The sequence below is a fragment of the Aotus nancymaae genome, unplaced genomic scaffold, assembly GCF_030222135.1.
Source record: "Aotus nancymaae isolate 86718 unplaced genomic scaffold, 86718_ANA_hifiasm-v0.15.2.pri h1tg000006l, whole genome shotgun sequence".
Classification (NCBI taxonomy): domain Eukaryota; kingdom Metazoa; phylum Chordata; class Mammalia; order Primates; family Aotidae; genus Aotus; species Aotus nancymaae.
This window is the reverse complement of record NW_026988417.1, coordinates 51262289-51281082: the sequence shown is the minus strand read 5'-3', so window position 1 is coordinate 51281082 and position 18794 is coordinate 51262289. Positions and strand designations below refer to the sequence as shown.

Below are 18794 nucleotides of genomic sequence, written 5' to 3'. Positions count from 1 at the left end.
TTTTTCACTTTTTGATAATGTCCTTAGATGCAAAAATATTTTAATTTTAATAAAGTCCAATTTTTTTCTCATGCTTTTGATGTCGCAAAAACCCATTGCCAAATGCAAGGTCCTATTCCATTGGTTTATAGGTTTGTCCTTATATAGGTATCACACTGTTTTGATTACTATAGCTTTATAGTAAGTTTTGAAATCAAGAAGTGTGAGTTCTCCAACTTTATACTTCTTTTTCAAGATTCTTAAGCTACATGGGGCCCCTTGAAATTCCATATGAATTTTGAGGATCAACTTTTTCATTTCTGCAACAAAGGCTATTGGAAATTTGATAGGAATTGCATTGAATCTGCAGATCACTTTTGGTAGTATTGACATCTTGATGACATTAAGTCTTCTTATCCATGAACACAGGTGTTTTTCCACATACTTAGGTTTTTTATGGTTTTTCTTGACACTCTTTAGGAGAATACTCATTTCATCAAAACCACACAGCTCCTCCCAAAGTTACCAAGGATCACATTGGCAAGAACCTTGAATGTTGAATGATTACATTAAAATACATTTCACTGCAATTCACAAAGCATTACTTTATCTTTATACAAATTACAATAATCACTGATGAAGGAAAAACAGAATTATGATAATCATATTTACTTGGGAAACCATTTTCATAGGTCACTGCTATATGAACGTGGTACACAGCTTCAGAGTGGCAAGGGACATAGGGACAAGCACACAAGATTGAAAGCATAAAAGCATATTCTCATAAGGACCAAACAATCCTTATTGTTGGAGGACCAAATGGAATCATCGTTAATGTATGTAGAATCAAAGTTCACGATCTGTAAGTCCTTCTTAAGATATGCATGATTCAGCTTATTTACAGTTCGAGCAAAGGCATATTTAGAAGCACAGCTATATGCTTCCAAACGGTACACTTTCTTGAAATGCAGATCAAAAAATGGATTGTCCTGGAAGAGAATGAGAGACATGATTTAGTTTGTAGCCAAGAAAGTACCTAGGTCTCCTGGATTCTCTCATACTCTCTTGGATATGTTTATTGATTGCAAAGTATCAGTATCAAACATATTTCTAAAATCCACAAATGGGCTTTCCAAAGCTACCTGCTTCAAAGTAATTGCTTATAAAAATCAACAACAAGAAAGGTTATTTTTGAAGCATCTATTTTTTTTCAATTATACAAATTAAATGTGCCTCAGACTGTGCCATTAGTAAGTCTTTCCAATGTAATGAATTGAAGAGGATGAGTAGGGAATAAATAAATAAAGCAGAAAATAAACTCACAGACTTCTGGAAAACAGAAAAGGTTTATCTTCCTTTTTAGTAAGAGGTTGGTTCCTTGTGCTATTTTGAAGGTAGAAAGAAGAAATACACAATAGCTAGCCATTGACATGCTACAGATCACCAATTTGCTGCCTTTGAAGTTTATAGCAAGGAATTACTTTTGGAGGTAATAGTAAGGACTATCAAATCATTTGACCAATACTGACAAATTACTAAAGACTCCCTCTAGGCTCTTGCTCTATTTCTAGTGGAAATATTTCAAGAAAAATGAAAACCAAATCTGATCTAGGCCCTACATATTAAAATAATAATTGCTACTGTTAATAGCAGCAACAATGATGCCTTGCATTTATGAAATTTACAAAATGCTTTTACATTCATTATGTGCCTAACTCCTTACTCTCTTTTAGGGCAGAGATTTTGCACTATTTATCATCACATTCTTAGTACTTAGGCAAGACGACTACTAATTTCTCAACAAATGTATGTTGAACTGACCCGAAGTAGTCCTAAGAAAGGAGACGTGGAGGCAAACATTGCCCTAAATAACAAATAGGCAGAGATGGACTAAACCAAACAGGAGTATTAATAATTCATCAGCATGTAGTTTGTAATGCCATATACAAGCAACTTCTATATTTGCAATTTCTTTTTTAAATAGGAAAATTCTTGCAGGAGGTAGGAAATAGAGCATGTGTTTTAAAGTTAGACAATCATTTTGATTCTCTGATGTAACCACATGCAAAGAGCTTATCTGATCTGACTCTTATTTTTCTCCTTATTTTAGATAGTGCTGCTGTGAAAATTACATGAGAATAATCATATAAACGAGTGTGGAGCTTAATAAATGATAGTTCCTAAAGATTGTGATACTACCATTTGAAAAAGTTAAAAACAAAACATAATCATGCTTTTACTCCTGCACAGCAAAAGAAATAATCAGCAGAATAAACAGACAACTCACAGAGTAGGAGAAAATCTTTGCAATGTATACATACAACAAAGGACTAATATCCAGAATCTACAAGGAACTTAAACAAATCAGCAAGAAAAAAAATCCCATCAAAAAGTAGGCTAAGGACATGAATAGGCAATTCTCAAAAGAAGGTATACAAATGGCCAACAAACATGAAAAAATGCTCAATATCACTAATGATCAGGGAAATGCAAATCAAACCACAATGCAGTATCACCTTACTCCTGCAAGAATGGTGTAATCAAAAAATCAAAAAATAATAGATGTTGGCATGGATGTGATAAAAAGGGAACACTTTCACACTGCTGGTGGGAATGTAAACCAGTACAGCCACTATGGAAAAGAAGGGGGAGAATCCTTAAAGAACTAAAAGTAGAACTACCATTTGATCCAGCAATCCCACTCCTAGGTTTCGACCTAGAAGGAAAGAAATCATTATATAAAAAAGATACTTACACATGCATGTTTATAGCGGCACAATTTAAAATTGTAAAAATATGGAACCAGCCCAAATGCCCATCAATCAATGAGTCTATAAAAAATAATGGTATACATATATATCATGGAATACTATTCAGCCATAAAAAGGAATGAAATAATGTCATTTACAGCAACCTGGATAGAATTGGAGACCACTATTCTAAGAGAAGTAACTCAGGAATAGAAAACCAAACATCGTATGCTCTCACTCATAAATGGGAGCTAAGTTATGAGGATGCAAAAGCATAAGAATGAGACAATGGACTTTGGGGACTCAGGGAAAGGGTGGGGGGGCAGTGAGGGATAAAAGACTACACATGGGGTACAATTACACTGCTTGGGTGATGGGTGCGTCAAAATCTCAGAAATCACCACTAAAAGACTTATTCATGTAACCAGACATCACCTGTTTCTCAAAAACCTATTAAAATAAAAAATAAATAAAAATTGAAAAACCAAAGTCATGCTTTAAAAAAAGAATGTATAAAGGTGGTGTGTGATTTTAAGTGAAGCACTTTTATAGTCACAGTCACAATTTTTTTTTTTTCTGGTGCTCATAACTACAGCTCGAAAGAAAATTCTGCCAAGAATCTCCATAAAGGGAAATCACATCCATTGTATCACCAGATACTAGTCATGCTCCTCAGGGAGTTTTCTCTTGCAAACATTTGCTCCTCATCAGGTAGAAAAATACCCCTCATGACTTTGAAATACTTGCAGAAGAGTAATATTTTCCTTTAGCCTAATAATTGAAGCCTGAGTATATATGCACATAGCATACAAGTCTTCCAGTCTCTGTCTCTCTCTCTTTTGATAGAATACTGGAACTAAAAGGGATCTCTTGTTTTTTAGCTGGGATAACACAGTAGTTTCCAGAGATGTGAAGTTCAGGTCACACATTTAGTTATTGGCAGAGCCAGGACAAAACCCAAGATCTCAATCAACACAAGCCCAATTTTTGCTACATCATCCTGTCTCCTTTGCACCAGTCAGTCTCCAAATCCCCAGTCATTTTGATTTCTGTTTTATAAATTGACTTCAATTTCAATTCCATTTCATTTTTAAGTTGACAACTTTTTGGCTCAAAATTGCTCTCTTTAATACCATATCATTGCTATTGAGAAAAATGTAATAAATGCTGACTCCCAAGGATTTGATTCCAAAAAAGAGAAGTAGAAATTCCCAGAACAGTCAGGATATTTTTGCTTCATCTATAGAAAATAAAGCTTGCAAAGAATTACCCTTTGGATATTATAGTTTTTCTTCTGGCAATTTTCATATTTTAGGTCCTAAAGTGATAAGAAAACCAGAAATACTCAACTTTTCTTTTATATCTTGTTCGCTATCAAAGATAAAAATCTTCAAATTGGAGAGGGAAGAATCAGCAATGTTGGGATGGAATTAAAGGCCAGGAAAAGTGAGGAAAATATAGAGCATGGTTAGTTGCTTTGAAATGAGTCTAAATTGACAGTCCTGGTAAATACATTCCTGGGCATTGAGCAAACTTGTAAAAACCAATGATAGCATTGGTAATAGTTGAGCTGGAGAAAAAGAACAAGAAAAATGGGCCAAAGATTGGTGGGGATAGTTAATTGGCGGGGACAGTTCCTGAAGCAACAGATTAATGAACTTGACATGCACTTCTGATCAAATTAAATGCAGTATTATAAAAATTTGGCAAGTATAGAAAAATATAAAGGAGAAAATAATAATTCAAAAATATGTAATCTTATCACAGAGATAACTTATTAAAGTACTGGTTTGTTGTACATATTCATGTATATACACATATATATACTTATATTGTTGTACATATACATATATACACACACATATATATTTTTTGTAAAAACATTAAGATTCATATTTTAATAACATGATAGACTAAATATGCAAAATTGACGTAATATCTTAGAAAAGTTTTATATTCAGCTGATTTTTAGCAAACTTGTTAAGTGGCTGAACAATTGTGTTCTGAGATATCCTTTTGGAAATATATTTTATAATGGCTGTATAATATTCTATCATATGAATATATAATAATATATTTAAGCATTTTCTAAGTATCAAACATTTAGGTAGAACGCATTGCCAGAAAAGTGTTACATAAATATTTAGGAAACACAGCAATGAAATCCAGCAGTCTTTTGCCAAGAAATCATGTCAAACACACCAAATTTTAAGAAAAGGATTTTAAGGTGATAAGTCAAGGTAATAGCAGATAGTATATGTTGATTTCAGTAAATGACAACTTTTAGATATTCAGATTAGATGAGTAAATAAGGCAGAATTAAGTGCTTTTGGCTAATTCTCTATCCTCAGAGCCTAGCAGGGCCTGGTATACAATAAATTCTCAATAAATTAATGAAAGAATAAATTAACATATGAATTTGTAGAGGTTTTCGACAACCAATCCAAAGGAGGCAAAATAATAGATTTCTGGGTAAAGTCTAGCTCTACCACTTGATAGCTATATCACCTTGGGCAAGTCAATCTCTTTAAGTCTCATTTTCTTCATTTGTAAAATGGAATAATAGAATCTAATTCATGAGGTTTTATGATGATTATGTAAAAATATATATGAAAGGAGCTTAGTTTGATTCCTGGCACCTCATGACAGTTTACTGAATATTGGATGGTAGCAAGTAACAGTACTACTAGCAGTAGTAATGGTAACCATTAATGATCCCCCTGCCTGCCTCATCAATTTTATTATTGACTTGGATAAAGTCCTAAGTGTTGTGCTCATTAAATCTGAATCATACTATAGTGATATTAAAAAATAAAGATATTAGAAGATTTTAAAAGTCGGAACAATAGGCCAAACGAAGAATATGGCATTTATTAAGATTATGAAAAAATGAACTTAAAGTTCTAATTCATTCAACAATAAGACTACAAAGACTTATTGAGTGCTTATCATCTATCAGGCTATGATAAAGTTTGAAAACCATGGTCCTAATTTTTAAGGAGCTTTTCATCTAAAAAGAATACAGAGTAATCCAACAATTGCAGTTTGTAGGATTATGGTTATAATACATTTCCATCCATGCCATAATGAGTGTATAAAGATGGAGAGTCAATAGGACTTTACTCAATGGGAAATCTGGGTAACCGTGAAAGGTAATTGGGCATTCGAAGCTTCAGGAGTCAGTACTTAAGCATTGTGGATGTAGAAAGTCGAAGTGGGAAGGGCTGTCCATCAACAGCAGAGTTCAAGAACAGACTGTGAAAATCACTTGTCAGGGGTCTCGTGGTGAGATTGTAGTATCTACCCTTTCTCCCTTTTCAACTCCAAGATTATAGGATTTCTATCCTTCTAGAGGATGAAGTGGGCTTGCTGATGGTAAAATTTGAAGATGAGGGAAGAAATCCCCTAAATTTATAAAGGAAATTGTGGTGGGGAGAAAGTGGTGGTAGAAGCATCATATATTTGGAAAAATGGCATATAAAGTTTCAGGACTGACTGGTAGATTGTGTTTAACCTGTTAAGAGACCCTTGGGAAAGATGCTTTTAAATTTAACGACAAAATTCCACTTGAAACTCATAAAAACAGAACCCCAAAAAAGGTACATCATCCCAGTAGATTAAACCATGCCACTTAAGAACAATATACTGTCATCTTAACACTTAGTACATGCCAAGAATATATGAAGCAGGATATTGAACATAAAGATCTCCAGCGTATTGATTCCACATCTCCTAATAAAATGTAACACTTACAGTATCTGCTTCTTTTCCATCAATCATCTGCAGATCGTTCAAAGACCACTTTTTTGTTACTTCATATTTTTCATCTAAACCTATTCTGTAGTGTTTCACCATGATTATTTTTACTTCTTCCTTTTTGGTCACTGTAGGACAGAAAAATACCTAGTTTACATAAATTCTTAGAAGCTAATAAATTATTCAAGTCATACTTTTTGGTGTTTACGTATCCCCTTTTGATAAAATGACCTTGAACCCACATTGTAGCTGTACCTCAATTGTGAGCCCTGATGTATTTGAATCTTCACAGTATGCCCCCAAATTTGCTCAATGTATTAATTTATTTTTGCTACAATTGTGGTTACATACTGCCACAGTAATGTCTGTTAGAACATTGAGCTATGTGCTTTGCGCTCAGAGCATTGTGGTAGAGAATAGGGTTCATCTTGGGGCAGGAAATAAGAGGCTTAGCTTTAGCATACAGTCAGTGCCAAGTGTTTATCAGAACAGGTTGGAATTTTAATTTATGGCAATATAAGAAAGTGAGGTCATGGAAGTAAACAGTACTGCTTTACAGCAACACAGTGTTGAAGAGTGAGTGACCGAGCAAATACTGCAGTAACTGTGAACACTTACTTGCCTTTAAACTCACTCTGAGACTTACAAGGTAGAATCACAGCTATTGTTAACCTGCTTGAGATTGCAATCCTCTCAAGTATGTCTCTCAAATTCTAGTATTCAAAATGTGCCACTTGCACAAAAGGTTTTAGTACTATACTTTGAAAGATATGGGAAAATTTTTGCTTCTTTTGTGTGAACAAAATCAGGGAAATGCTGTTTTTGTCTTAAAATCATTGTTTTTGGTCTCATATACACACATCAGAAGAATCATTATTTAAGCATAGCGCTCTTAAGTTGAAATTTATCAATGAGTTATTATAATAAAGGAGTATTTATTGAGTATTTGCTAGTTGCATGATAGAATCATAATAGATGCCACAAGGGATACTAGTAAAAGACATGGTCACTCACTGCTCATTAAAAAAAATTTTTTTTTGAGATGGAGTTTTGCTCTTGCTGCCCAGGCTAAAGTGCACTGGTGCTATGTCAGCTCACTGCAACCTCCACCTCCTGGGTTCAAGCAATTCTCCTGCCTCAGCCTCCTGAGTAGCTGGGATTATATGTGTCCACCACCATGCCCAGCTAATTTTTTGTATTTTCAGTTTCACCATGTTGGCTAGGCTGGTCTTGAACTCCTGACCTCAGGTGATCTGCTCGCCTTGACCTCCCAAAGTGCTGGAATTACAGGCATGAGCCACTGCACCCAGCCATGCCCTCTATAAATTTATGGTTTCGTTGGTGAGACAAGACTAACACACATGTCACATACAACAGCATATTATAAAGAGGTAGCAGGTGGGGATCAAATGCCTCAGATTTCCCTTCAGGATGAATAATGTCACTTAGAGAGTTGCAAGCTGGTTCTGTCTTCTAAGAGTGGCTCTGGAATTTTTTCTTGGTGGGGGGAAGACTCTCTTGGTTCTGAAAAGCATCACTTTGACATGCTCTCCTAGCTCTGTAGACATGAAACAATATATTACAGTATAATCATAGTGAAAGATAAGTAATGTGGAGCAGACTTCATGTTCAATAGGAGTTCTGAGAAGGGAAAGGATTGGAGTAGTTAAGGAAGGAATTACAAATGAAATAGAATTTGAGTTGGGGCATTAAATTTTGAAAAGACAGGGGTCATACTGCAGACATTTCTAGGTGAAGGACAGCATGTGGAAATGCATCAGCAATAGAAGTTAACATCACCACGTAGAATAAAAGAAAGTGGACTGCATGGGTTGGTTGGTGTTAAGATTTGTGGGCAATAGGATTCACTAGGTGCAGAAGGTTGTGAAAATGTTTTGAAAGACTCTGGATTTGAAATGTGACAGAAACCACTTTGGACCTGTGTCTGAATCCTCTTTTCTGGATGGAGTGATGTGAGGCTGACCTGGATACTATAGTAAGGGCTCTAGAACTGGGTCTAGCAAAGGGGGTATCTATCGCGTGAAGATGCCAGTGATACTGAAATCAAGGCAACCAGTTGAGCTGAGAGTTGATGATGGAGCTTAGTCCTTGGAGAAGGAAGTCAGAGCAGTCTGACAAATCTCAGAAGAAGGCACTGTGTCAGGTGTTCAGTGAAATCTCATATAGCAATACCTGTTCGTTAAGTCTCCCTCCTTCTGTAGCAAAAGACTAATAAAATGGTGCCCTATTAAAGAAGAATTTTTCTGGCAGCAGTGATGTATAAGATACATGGGAGAAGAAATGAAAGGAACTGGAGGACCCTGGAAAATGCAGGGCAGCTTAGTGAGTTCTGGCACTAGACATTCTGGAGTTAAATCATGACACCACCTCTTAACAGTGTGGTCTGAGCAAATGATTTAATCTCTAAAGAGATTAAACATCAGTTTTCTTATGCTGCAAATAGACATCAGAATGATACAAGTTCATAGGGTGTAAAAACTAAGGTAGACAAAATAAAGAACTTAGGATGGTGCCTGGTTTACAGTAACTGGTAAATGTTTTGTTTTGTTTATTTTAAGAGGTTGTTGTAGTAACCTGGGCATGGGATGTGGGTAATGGATATAGAAGTGGAAAATTCAAGTAAGATTTTAAATGAGGCATTGATAACATTGGATGGACATAACATTGGATGAAAAACAAACACTGGATACAAACCCAAATAGGAAAGTATAGAGGGTCAGTTGGTTGGGTGCAAAAATGAGTTTTGTTTTTGACACGCAGATGAGGAATCCACAAATTATCTCAAAAGAGAATGAGATGGAAGTTTATAGTTTAGGAATGGAGATACAGACTTGGGTCTTTTGTGTAGAAAGGTTTCCAAGACCAGGTTTTTTGTTTTGTTTTGTTTTTCATTTTGAGAAGGGGTCTCACTCTGTAACTTAAGCTGGAGTATGGTGGCATGATCACAGCTCACTGCAGCCTCAACCTCCTGGGATCAAACATACTTCCACCCCAGCCTCCTCAGTAGCTGGGACTACAGGAATGCACCACTATGCCTAGCTAATTTTTTATCTTTTTTGTAGAGACAGGGTCTCACTGTATTGGCCAGCGATAGTGATAGTGGTCTCAAACTCCTGGCCTCAAGCTATGCTCCTGTCTCGGCCTCTCAAAGTGTTGGAATTACAGGTGAGAGTCACCATGCCGGGCCCCAAGCCAAATTTGTAGAGAAAATTGCAGAGGAAAGAGGTGAGAGAAAGTGAGAAGAAAAATAGATGCCAGGAAAGAGGTCTGAGAAGGGGTCTCAGAGACAGGACCAGCTGCGTAATGCTATGGGAATCAAGAGGATGGTGAAGTTTAAAGGTTTGGAGACAGTCCCATGAAGTCCCTTTATTAGGTAAGGTAGAATTCAGCTCTAGCACTGAATCTGACTTGGAAGAAGATCATGAATTTCCTCCATGAGGGAAGTTTCTCTAGAATGATGACGGCCAAAGACAACCTGCAGAGGACTCCTTCATACACTAACACTATTTGAGGGCACATTGTTTGCCAGCCTCAAGGTTAGGTAGGATTTACAAAGGTAATAGGAAGGAAGACTAAAGGCTATGATTGAGATCACATATTCCAGGAGTTTGAAAGAGGAGGGATTACACAGTTTGGAGGTAGAGGGAGTGACTAAGGCACACCATCTGGAGAGGACCTCAAGCAGATCTTAACTTGGGGTCAATGAGCTGGTTTAGAGTCTGTGATCTCTCTGACATTGTGCCAAAGTTGGTAGGCTTCTGCCCATCTATCCTTCTCTAGCACTAAAAAGGTTCCATCTCCACTGGTGCAGATATTAGCCTTGGGAAGATGAAAGGATTAAAAGTGAAGCTGTCAGGCAGAGGTGGTGAAGTGAAGGCGCACTTGAATCTATCATGCTTACTAAGGACAAGATCTTGGAGACATTTTCCTTCACCAGGAGGGAGTTTTATGCCCAGAAAGGAGCTCTACCTCAGAACCAAAGGACTGTGTTCTTGCTCCAGCTAGCTGTCTCACATGCTGCTCAGCAGGTGGGAGAGAATGGGGTTGGGGAGGTACGGAGAAAGAACTGGATGCTCTGTGACAATGTAATTTTCATGGAACAAATTCCACTGCTTCACCTATATATTATGATAATCATGTTATGACTGTTGGTAGGCCACTTATTTATCTAATTAAATTAATAAATATTTGAGTGCCCTTTTTATACCAAGCACTGTGTTAGGAATTGAAAACATTAATTCTCATAAAGCATCATTCCTGCTGTTGCTAAGATTGTAGGGAATGGGGTCTTTAGAAAGAAAACCTGTGCTCACAGTTCTGCGAACAAGAAATAGACAAAGTAAGTGAGGAATGTGGAGGAGGGATATCTTCATCGAAGTGGGGGTCCAGGAGAGCTTCCTGAGAGAGGTAACCTAAGTTGTGAAGGGCAGTAGAGGTTAGCAGAATGAAGATGCCATAAAGGTAGTTCTAGAAAAGCATTCACACAAAGGCATGAAATACTTGACACTTTTAAGTCATTAAAAACATTTCGTATTGCTGGCATGAGGTGTGAGGGTGGACAGATGGCAGGGAACAAGTTAGATGAGACTAGTTCCTGAGGGGTCTAAAATACCAGGCTGAGAAGATCAAAGGTTATTCTGAAAGCCATGCTTTTCTCTGTGTAAGAGAGAGAAGTTGGCACTGAAGGATTTAAAGTGAATGGACAGGCTGAGCTTTCAAGTTTCAGAAACTTCTTTTGGGATCTTCCACAAAGGATGGGTTGGAGGTGGGGAACAAAGAGAAGAGATGTGAAGAAGGTGAAATGGTCTCTGTTCCATTAACACCAAACTAAGAAAATAAAACAGCATTCTTTAAAAGTTAATCTTTTGACAAAACAGCTTCCTTTGTAGCTAAGGAGGCTCCAAGAATTGTCTTTAGCCACAAGCCAAAGAAGTCTACACAGCCTGGAGTCAACCCAATCCCTAATTTCCAAGCTTGAGCTTTGCTGCCAGCTAAAATTAAATGGCCGTATTCACATTAATGCAGTGGCAAAGTGGAAACCTATCACCTTGTCTTAAAACAGAAATGTGTTTATATAATCAAAATGTTAGAGAGTTGTTTTCAGTAACATCAGAGTTTCCATTATCGAATTATGATTTAGTGAATAATATCTATAGACTCAGGAAATTTGAGTTAACCTGCTCTAGTTTTAATATTTTAGTCAGCATTTTCGGAATTATAATTTTAGCTTCATGCCAATCATTTATTTTCACTTTTAATTTTAAAATAAACTTTGTCATTAATAAATGCCTCTGTTACCATGGTAATGTCGCATTATTCATGAGGCTATATGGAATATTATTCATGAGGCTAAATGGAAAGAATATTGCCCAATTGATCCAATATAATTTGGCAGAATAAAAGAAAACAATAGCTCACAAGTAAGTTGCACAGAATGATTTAAATAAATAACTCTTAGTTTACATCCTAGTGTTATATAATTGTTTTCATCATTTAAGTTAAATAGTGGAGAGAAATCACTATAAGATATTGAAGAAAAACAGCATCAGTGAAATGTTTCAACATATATGGTGCTGTCTTGGGTCACTGAGAAGACTATCATTGCTTTCATCAAAAGGGTAATTTTCTGTTTTTTGTTTTTGTTTTTGTTTTTAGATGGAGTTTCACTCTTGTCCCCCAGGCTGGAGTGCAATGGCACGATCTTGGCTTACTGCAACCTCTGCCTCCTGGGATCAGGTGATTCTCCTGGCTCAGTCTCCTGAGTAGCTGGGATTACAGGCACCCACCATAACACCCTGCTAATTTTTGTGTGTTTCTTTTTTTATTATAGAGATGGGGTTTCATCTTGTTGGTCAGAGTGGTTTCGAACTCCTGACCTCAGGTGATCCACCCACCTCGGCCTCCCAAAGTGCTGGGATTACAGGCCTGAGCCACTATAATTTTTGTATTTTTCGTAAAGATAGGGTTTCTCCATGTTGGCCAGGCTGGTCTCAAACTCCTGACCTCAGGTGATCCGCCTGCTTCGGCCTCCCAAAGTGCTGGGACAAGTGTCAGCCACCATGCTCTGCCGAAACAGTAATTTTCAAATAATATTTTTCTGCAGAAATATTTTTTAAAATAAAATTTTGGGCTACACTGAGTATCTTTAAAGTGAAAAAGATTGGCTATGAGCAAGTAAGGACATGAGTTGCTGATGTTTTTACAGAATAGGAGATAGAATGGAAGAGAAGGAAACTGATTTGAATAGAAGCACCAAGAAAAACAGGGACATCCAATGAGGCTTATGCAAGGTTTGGTTTTATGAGGTCCAATTCAACATTTCTCAGTGTCCCTACAAAAAGTAATACAGCGTAATAGTTTGGCACAAGTGGACCTGGATTTAAAGCCTCCTTTAGCCGCTTATCAGCTGATTATCTTGGGCAAGTTATTTAGCTACTGCATGCTTCAATTTTATCATGCATAGACGTAGCAAATAAGATAAAATATGTGAAGGACTTGCCATGGTGCCTGGTGGGTATGTTAAGAAAAGCATCTACTCTTACTGGTTAGAAGCAATGTGGTAAAGTGGATTAAAAAAAACTTGGGTTTTAGAATTAGATTTACAAACTGTGGACCTTGGACTAGGTACTTAACTTCTTGTGACCTATGATTTCCTCATCTGTAAAACAGGAATTTTATCTATCACATAAGGTTGTTGTGAAGATTAAAAGGAATAAAGCACAAACCATATAAATGGTAGTAATAGACTTGTGCCTGGCACTCAGCACGCATGCCTTACAACTATCCCTTTTTTTGCAGCATCAATAATGCCACGCTAATAATGAAAAATGTTAAATATTTTCCCCTTTCAAAGCTCTGAAATAAAGTTCCTGTTCACTCTACAAATGACACAAATGGCTTAGAGTTGGCAGATTATCTTGATTTCCACATTTAGATCTCCCAGGAAATAGATTAGCCACTGGGAAAATCTGTCTCATGAGTTACTAACTGATGATGGTGATGCAGGCTGTTGATTTTAGAGAAAATGATAATATCTCAACTCTAAAATCCAAGGTACCAGTTCTTTTAGAACTAAACACTAAGTCACAATAAATGCAAGGTAACCAGAGGACTCAAATGGGAGCGTCATCATTTCCGTACTGTAACCTTCACCTACAATTATCCTGATTTGGAGAGTCAGAATATTTTATTTAAATTCCTCCATAGGGCTGGGTGAGGTGGCTCATGCCTGTAATCCTAGAACTTTGAGAGGCCGAGGCAGGATAGCTTGAGGCCAGAAGTTTGAGACCAGCCTGGGCAATATAGTGAGACCTCGTCTCTACAAAAAAGACTACCAGGTATAGTGGTGCATGACTGTAGTCCCAGTTACTTAGGAGGCTGAGGTGGGAGAATCACCTGAGCTCTGGAGGTTGAGATTGCAGTGAGCCAAGATCAGGCCACTGCACTCCAGAGAGAGTCTTGAACAAAAATAATAAAGTGTTTTTTTCTACCTTTAAAAGATAAAGAGCAATAATTTTAAAGCATAAAATCTACTTTAATATTCAAGGTCTGTTCCACATTTGACAATTCTGATTGTAACTGTTTTGTGAATTTTATGATATATGTATTTTATTTTTTAATAAAATGTATCTCTTGGAAATCAATTCTATATTTCTTCTTTTCATAACTTTTTAACATAGAGGATAATAAACACTGTCAAATTAGAATTTCTTCAAGTGTATCCTCTTTTTGAGCATAAGATTTCTGTCTTGTTGCAGAACCAACTCTATTCATATTTATTAAAGGAAGTATTATAGGTCATGAAAGGGAAGATGTTAAATTATTATGTATCAAAACAGCCTTGACAGGAGAATCACTTGAACCCAGGAGATGGAGATTGCAGTGAGCTGAGACAGCACTACTGCACTGCAGCCTGGGCGATAGAGCAAGACTCCATCTCAAAAAAAAAAAAGCCTTGAGTAAACCTGCAACTTGAAAAACAAAAGAGAATATACACATACACTATGTTTGGCTCTATGTTCAGAACATATGCATAGCTGGTTGGATATATTTTGGCTTGCATAATTGCTATTCTACTACTGCTAATAACATCTTTAGTTATACAAAAAATTTTAAAGCATTAGTATATGTTTAATTCTTACAAAACAGTATGTATTAGGATAATTCGTTCTCAATTTATGGCTGAAAAATTAAACTAATCGCTTCCATACAATACTATTATCTCTTGAAATGATGACTTAAAGAAAGAAATTCTTTAGTTTGTACTCTCTGTTGTTAAGATATTGGGAATTTGCAATGTAGCAGCAGTGGTCCCAAATGAAGTCTTTAAAATTGTTTTTAGCAACCTCCTTTTCTCATTAACTTATTCTTAGTTAACAGTCTTATTGTTAACATTCTTACTGTAAATGATTTGACAAAATTATTAGATTCTTTGGTTCACAGAGAAATTCTGGTCTGGCTTAAAAAAACTATGTGTAGACAATTTATGCATATTATTTTTATAATTCTAGCAAATGCCATTTATTTTCAGATTAATATCTATGAATGGAAGATGTTTTTCGAGAGGTATGAGAATACTGAAAAATAATCAACATCTGAACATACAGATGATTTTAAATTAACATAATACACAATATACAAATTCTTCATTTTATATTAAATATATACACGTTTACTATTTTGTTTTTACTATAACTATGTATTTATAGTATATACATATATAAACATATATTTCATCATGTTTTTAATAGTGAATTATTTTTTCCATATATCTTAAAATTATAACCTTAATTTAATTTTATTTATTTAGAATATAATGTATCACATTTGGTTTTATCCTAGTAAGAATTTAACAGGGGAGCACTGTGGGCAGATATAAATGTTTTTATTTCTGTTTCAGAGATGTGACCACTGAGGACAGAGAGGCTAATTATCTTGCTTCAAATTTCATAGCTAGTGGGTGGCAAAGAAGCACTGGGTGTCACACCAAGTTTGCCTGATTCCAAGTGTGTGAATGTCTGTTCCACAATGCGCTGTTACTTTCCATCCAGTTTTGGCTAATGCTTTAATATGCTATGTCAAGTCCTTCAGAATTTCTTTAATTCATGTGCACTCTCATCATTGCACATGTGACTTATTCCTTTCTAGTGCCATCACATAACAGATCTCTCTCCTTCAGAAAAAGATGCTGCTTTTAACTTTCAGTGATAATGTTCTAGGAAGGAGAAGCTAGTCTCAGGGAGAAATGACCACGAGAACCCTAAGGTGGGAGTGGGCTGAGGTCCTATGAAATCCGCCATGTACAGCCTAGCAAACCAGAAAGGGAAATTGAGTTTTTGACATCTAATTTTGACATCAACCAGGTAAACATCAAGATTTAACAGTAAGTCACAATCCTTTGGCTGCGAGACCCATGCAAAAGAGAGACTCTTGTCAGATAAATAGAAAGCTTAATCATATTTAAACATATTTTCATTAATTGAAAAAATACATGATGGAATTTGACTACACTGGACTCGCAATTCTCACAAATTTAGAACTGCTAGATTGTAGGGTATAAAGAGGAAATCATAATGTCACTCTACTCCCTGAAGGTGGCCATCACTCAAAGTATAGAGTTTCATAACTCAACAATTATGTGATCTGTTTGATTCATTCCAATGGAAATTTTCTGAGTCAAGCATGGTAAAAGATAGGACTATTCAAGCAACACGCTGACTTATTTTAAATTACTGTTCCAGCAAAATGAATTTTTAATTGCCATAAAAAGTGTTACATTTGGAGAAAGTGCTCTCAAATTGATAGATGTGATATAGAAGAGAGTCACGAAAAGTTAGTGAACTGATATGGCTTACAAAGTTAACTTGTATGCAGAATAGCACAATATTGTCTTCTCTTCCTCATCTCTCAGAAGATCTTGCTTTTTCCTTGCTTCTTACATAACAGAATTATTAAATTATTTCCAAACATTTAAATCTAGGAGACATTTTTATGTCAGATAGAACAAGTTTAGTTAATTACATAATTTGGAGGAGAAACTAACATATATTTGGTAAATTAGATATATAAATTATTGTGATCATCTAATTTTTCATGTTTTTCTTTAAAAATATGTGTATACTAACGTTACACAATGGGAAATCAGCTTTATAAAGTGAAAATTACAGTAAGTACAAAATTATTACATTTTAATGTTAGAATCAGCATCTTCTCTAATATATTAAATAAAAATATTTTAAGATACAGTGATTTTATGGCTAGGATACAATATAGTTTCTTACTTAAATTATTTTTAATTGACCTTTTTCGATATTTAATTTCTTTCCTTTTCCTGAGCTAGAAAGTTTTTTTGTGTCGCTAGAATACCCTCTATACTTTGTAGTTATATAGCAAAATATGCCAGATAATGTGTCACATAAATATTACTAATGTTATTATTGGGTAAATATTACTATATTTATTAGAAATGACAGAAGTTTTAAAAATTCTTGGCACTTTGTTTAAAGACATTCTACTTCCTTACAACACTCCCTCTTGACACCTTTGAAAAGGCCTTGTAAGCCAATTATCAGAAAGGGAATTATAAGAAGTTGTTTTCTGAAAATAGCTGTGTGCCTTAGATAGGTAAGTCCACAATGAACATAAAGTTTCCAAGTTCTTTTCTCCTAAGCCCCTGAAAAGTATTAAAAAGCACGGACCAAGAGAAGGGAGTACTATATATTATGTTCAATAACGGTATGAGCATTCCTGTCCAAATTCAACACAGAAATCACAGGTTAGGCAAATCATGATTAAGTGCAAAAGTCTATTCCTAGCTTTGGACAATTTTCATGAATTTTAGAAACATGGAGGAAAAATCTTTTAGTTAAATAGTTTGGAAGACATCCTCTTATCCTTAAAGTTCCATTTTCATGAACTGGTTTCTACCATTAAGGTATTGTTTTTGTTGACACACTTCCTACAAGAGAAAGAAGTTTTAAAATATAATTTCTCTCTTCAAATAAACCATCAGGAAGTCTAAAGCCCTCAGAAGAAAATCTAAGGCTTTGTTTTTTCCTAGGATGAAAAGGAAGAATGACAATTGTCCAGACTGGTTGCAAATGGTGCTGTACAACACAATTCTCCAATGTATTTAAAAATATACCTAGAGCTCTCTGTTGCATTTTTAAAAAATGAGCTCTTACACAATAAAATTGCATGCCATGCAAATAAATTAAACAAACATTTGGAGACAAAATAATCAAATCAGGAGAAGTACATATCAGTTTCATTTCTCCACAATTAACCAAAGTATTCTAATACAATGTTTTGTTCTTTGATTTTTAACACTTAAAAAAAATTCTGTAGCACCCAAATTCTTAAACGTGGCATAGTTAAGTTCTAATCAGAAGGTACACGTGCCGTATAAGAAAATAAATACAAAAAAATTCCCTCTATCATCCAAGCATCTTTGGGTGACTTGCTTTTTGAAATGATAACAGAAAGAACAGATTACCTGACACACAGAGGTAATACCTGTCCTGGACGGAGAACTCTATTTCAATAAACTCGTACAGATTCTGCGAGAGTGGTTTAAACAGTTTCTTCTCCAAGTCCTCCTTTACCAATGATGACATTTCCTCCAGTTCCACTTGGCCTGATGTCTTGGCTCAAGCTCCCTCTTTCCTTATGCTCCCTAGATTTCTCGTTTGGGTTTGCAGCTCCTTGGTGAGTCCTGCCCACCTCCCTGCCCTCCCTCTCTTAACTTCTCATTCCTAGCCAGAGCCCAGGTTCCCGGGAGCACTCAGCGCGGTCAGACCCCTCACTGCGGTATCTGCCCAGTGGCAGCAGCCGCGGCGGCAGCCAAAATACAGCAGCCTCACTAGCCCCACCGTCAGTCTTCCGCGTCCAGCCTCAAGCAGGCTGCTCTCTGGAGCTCTTCTCTGGCTTGCTGGTGGGGAAACATATTTATGACCACCGACTGATACTCACAGATCTACTTGTGGAGTGCCCTGGCTATTCCAGTCTTGGTAGTCTTTTCCCCTTTCACAACACTATGCAAAGACCACGATTTCAGCTTGATGCCGTTATATAAATCAGCTGTCTGGCTGTATTGATTGGGATCCTCTTCCATTAAGAACTTCGCTATCATCGGCAAGAGAAAAGGCATCTGTGCTTGCTCCTAACACTTCCAACAAGTCTCTTTCCCTCCCTTCCTCCCCTTCTTTAATACATTCAGATCTTTGCTTCCATGACAGTTTGCACCAATTCCTGGGTCTAAATTATTTTTTAAATGGAAATTTTAAGTGG

At 36.1% G+C, this 18794-nt stretch overlaps 1 protein-coding gene across 2 annotated transcripts; it reads right to left on the bottom strand.

Moving 5' to 3' along the window:
- Positions 1-564: 564 nt before the first annotated feature.
- On the bottom strand, positions 565-18353 carry EXOC1L (exocyst complex component 1 like). 2 transcript variants are annotated; one of them, XM_012441048.2, is made up of 3 exons: positions 18001-18353; positions 6483-6613; positions 565-968 (listed from the first exon to the last, which is right to left on the bottom strand). In XM_012441048.2, the coding sequence occupies exons 1-3, from the start codon at positions 18119-18121 to the stop codon at positions 702-704; spliced, it is 519 nt and encodes a 172-aa protein (XP_012296471.2). In that variant the 5' UTR covers positions 18122-18353; the 3' UTR covers positions 565-701. The 2 variants fall into 2 exon arrangements, with proteins under 2 accessions (XP_012296471.2, XP_064220362.1); XM_064364292.1 differs by having other exon boundaries at positions 18021-18353.
- Between the last annotated feature and the right edge of the window lie 441 nt (positions 18354-18794).

Bases quoted from the DNA above. Each gene is read 5' to 3' on its own strand.
- EXOC1L (XM_012441048.2), bottom strand. From the start codon at position 18,121: ATGTCATCATTGGTAAAGGAGGACTTGGAGAAGAAACTGTTTAAACCA. The intron at 6,614-18,000 runs GTAATCTGTTCT...TCTGTCCTACAG, and splicing joins GTATTACCTCTGTGTGTCAG to TGACCAAAAAGGAAGAAGTA. The intron at 969-6,482 runs GTAAGTGTTACA...ATTCTCTTCCAG, and splicing joins ATGGAAAAGAAGCAGATACT to GACAATCCATTTTTTGATCT.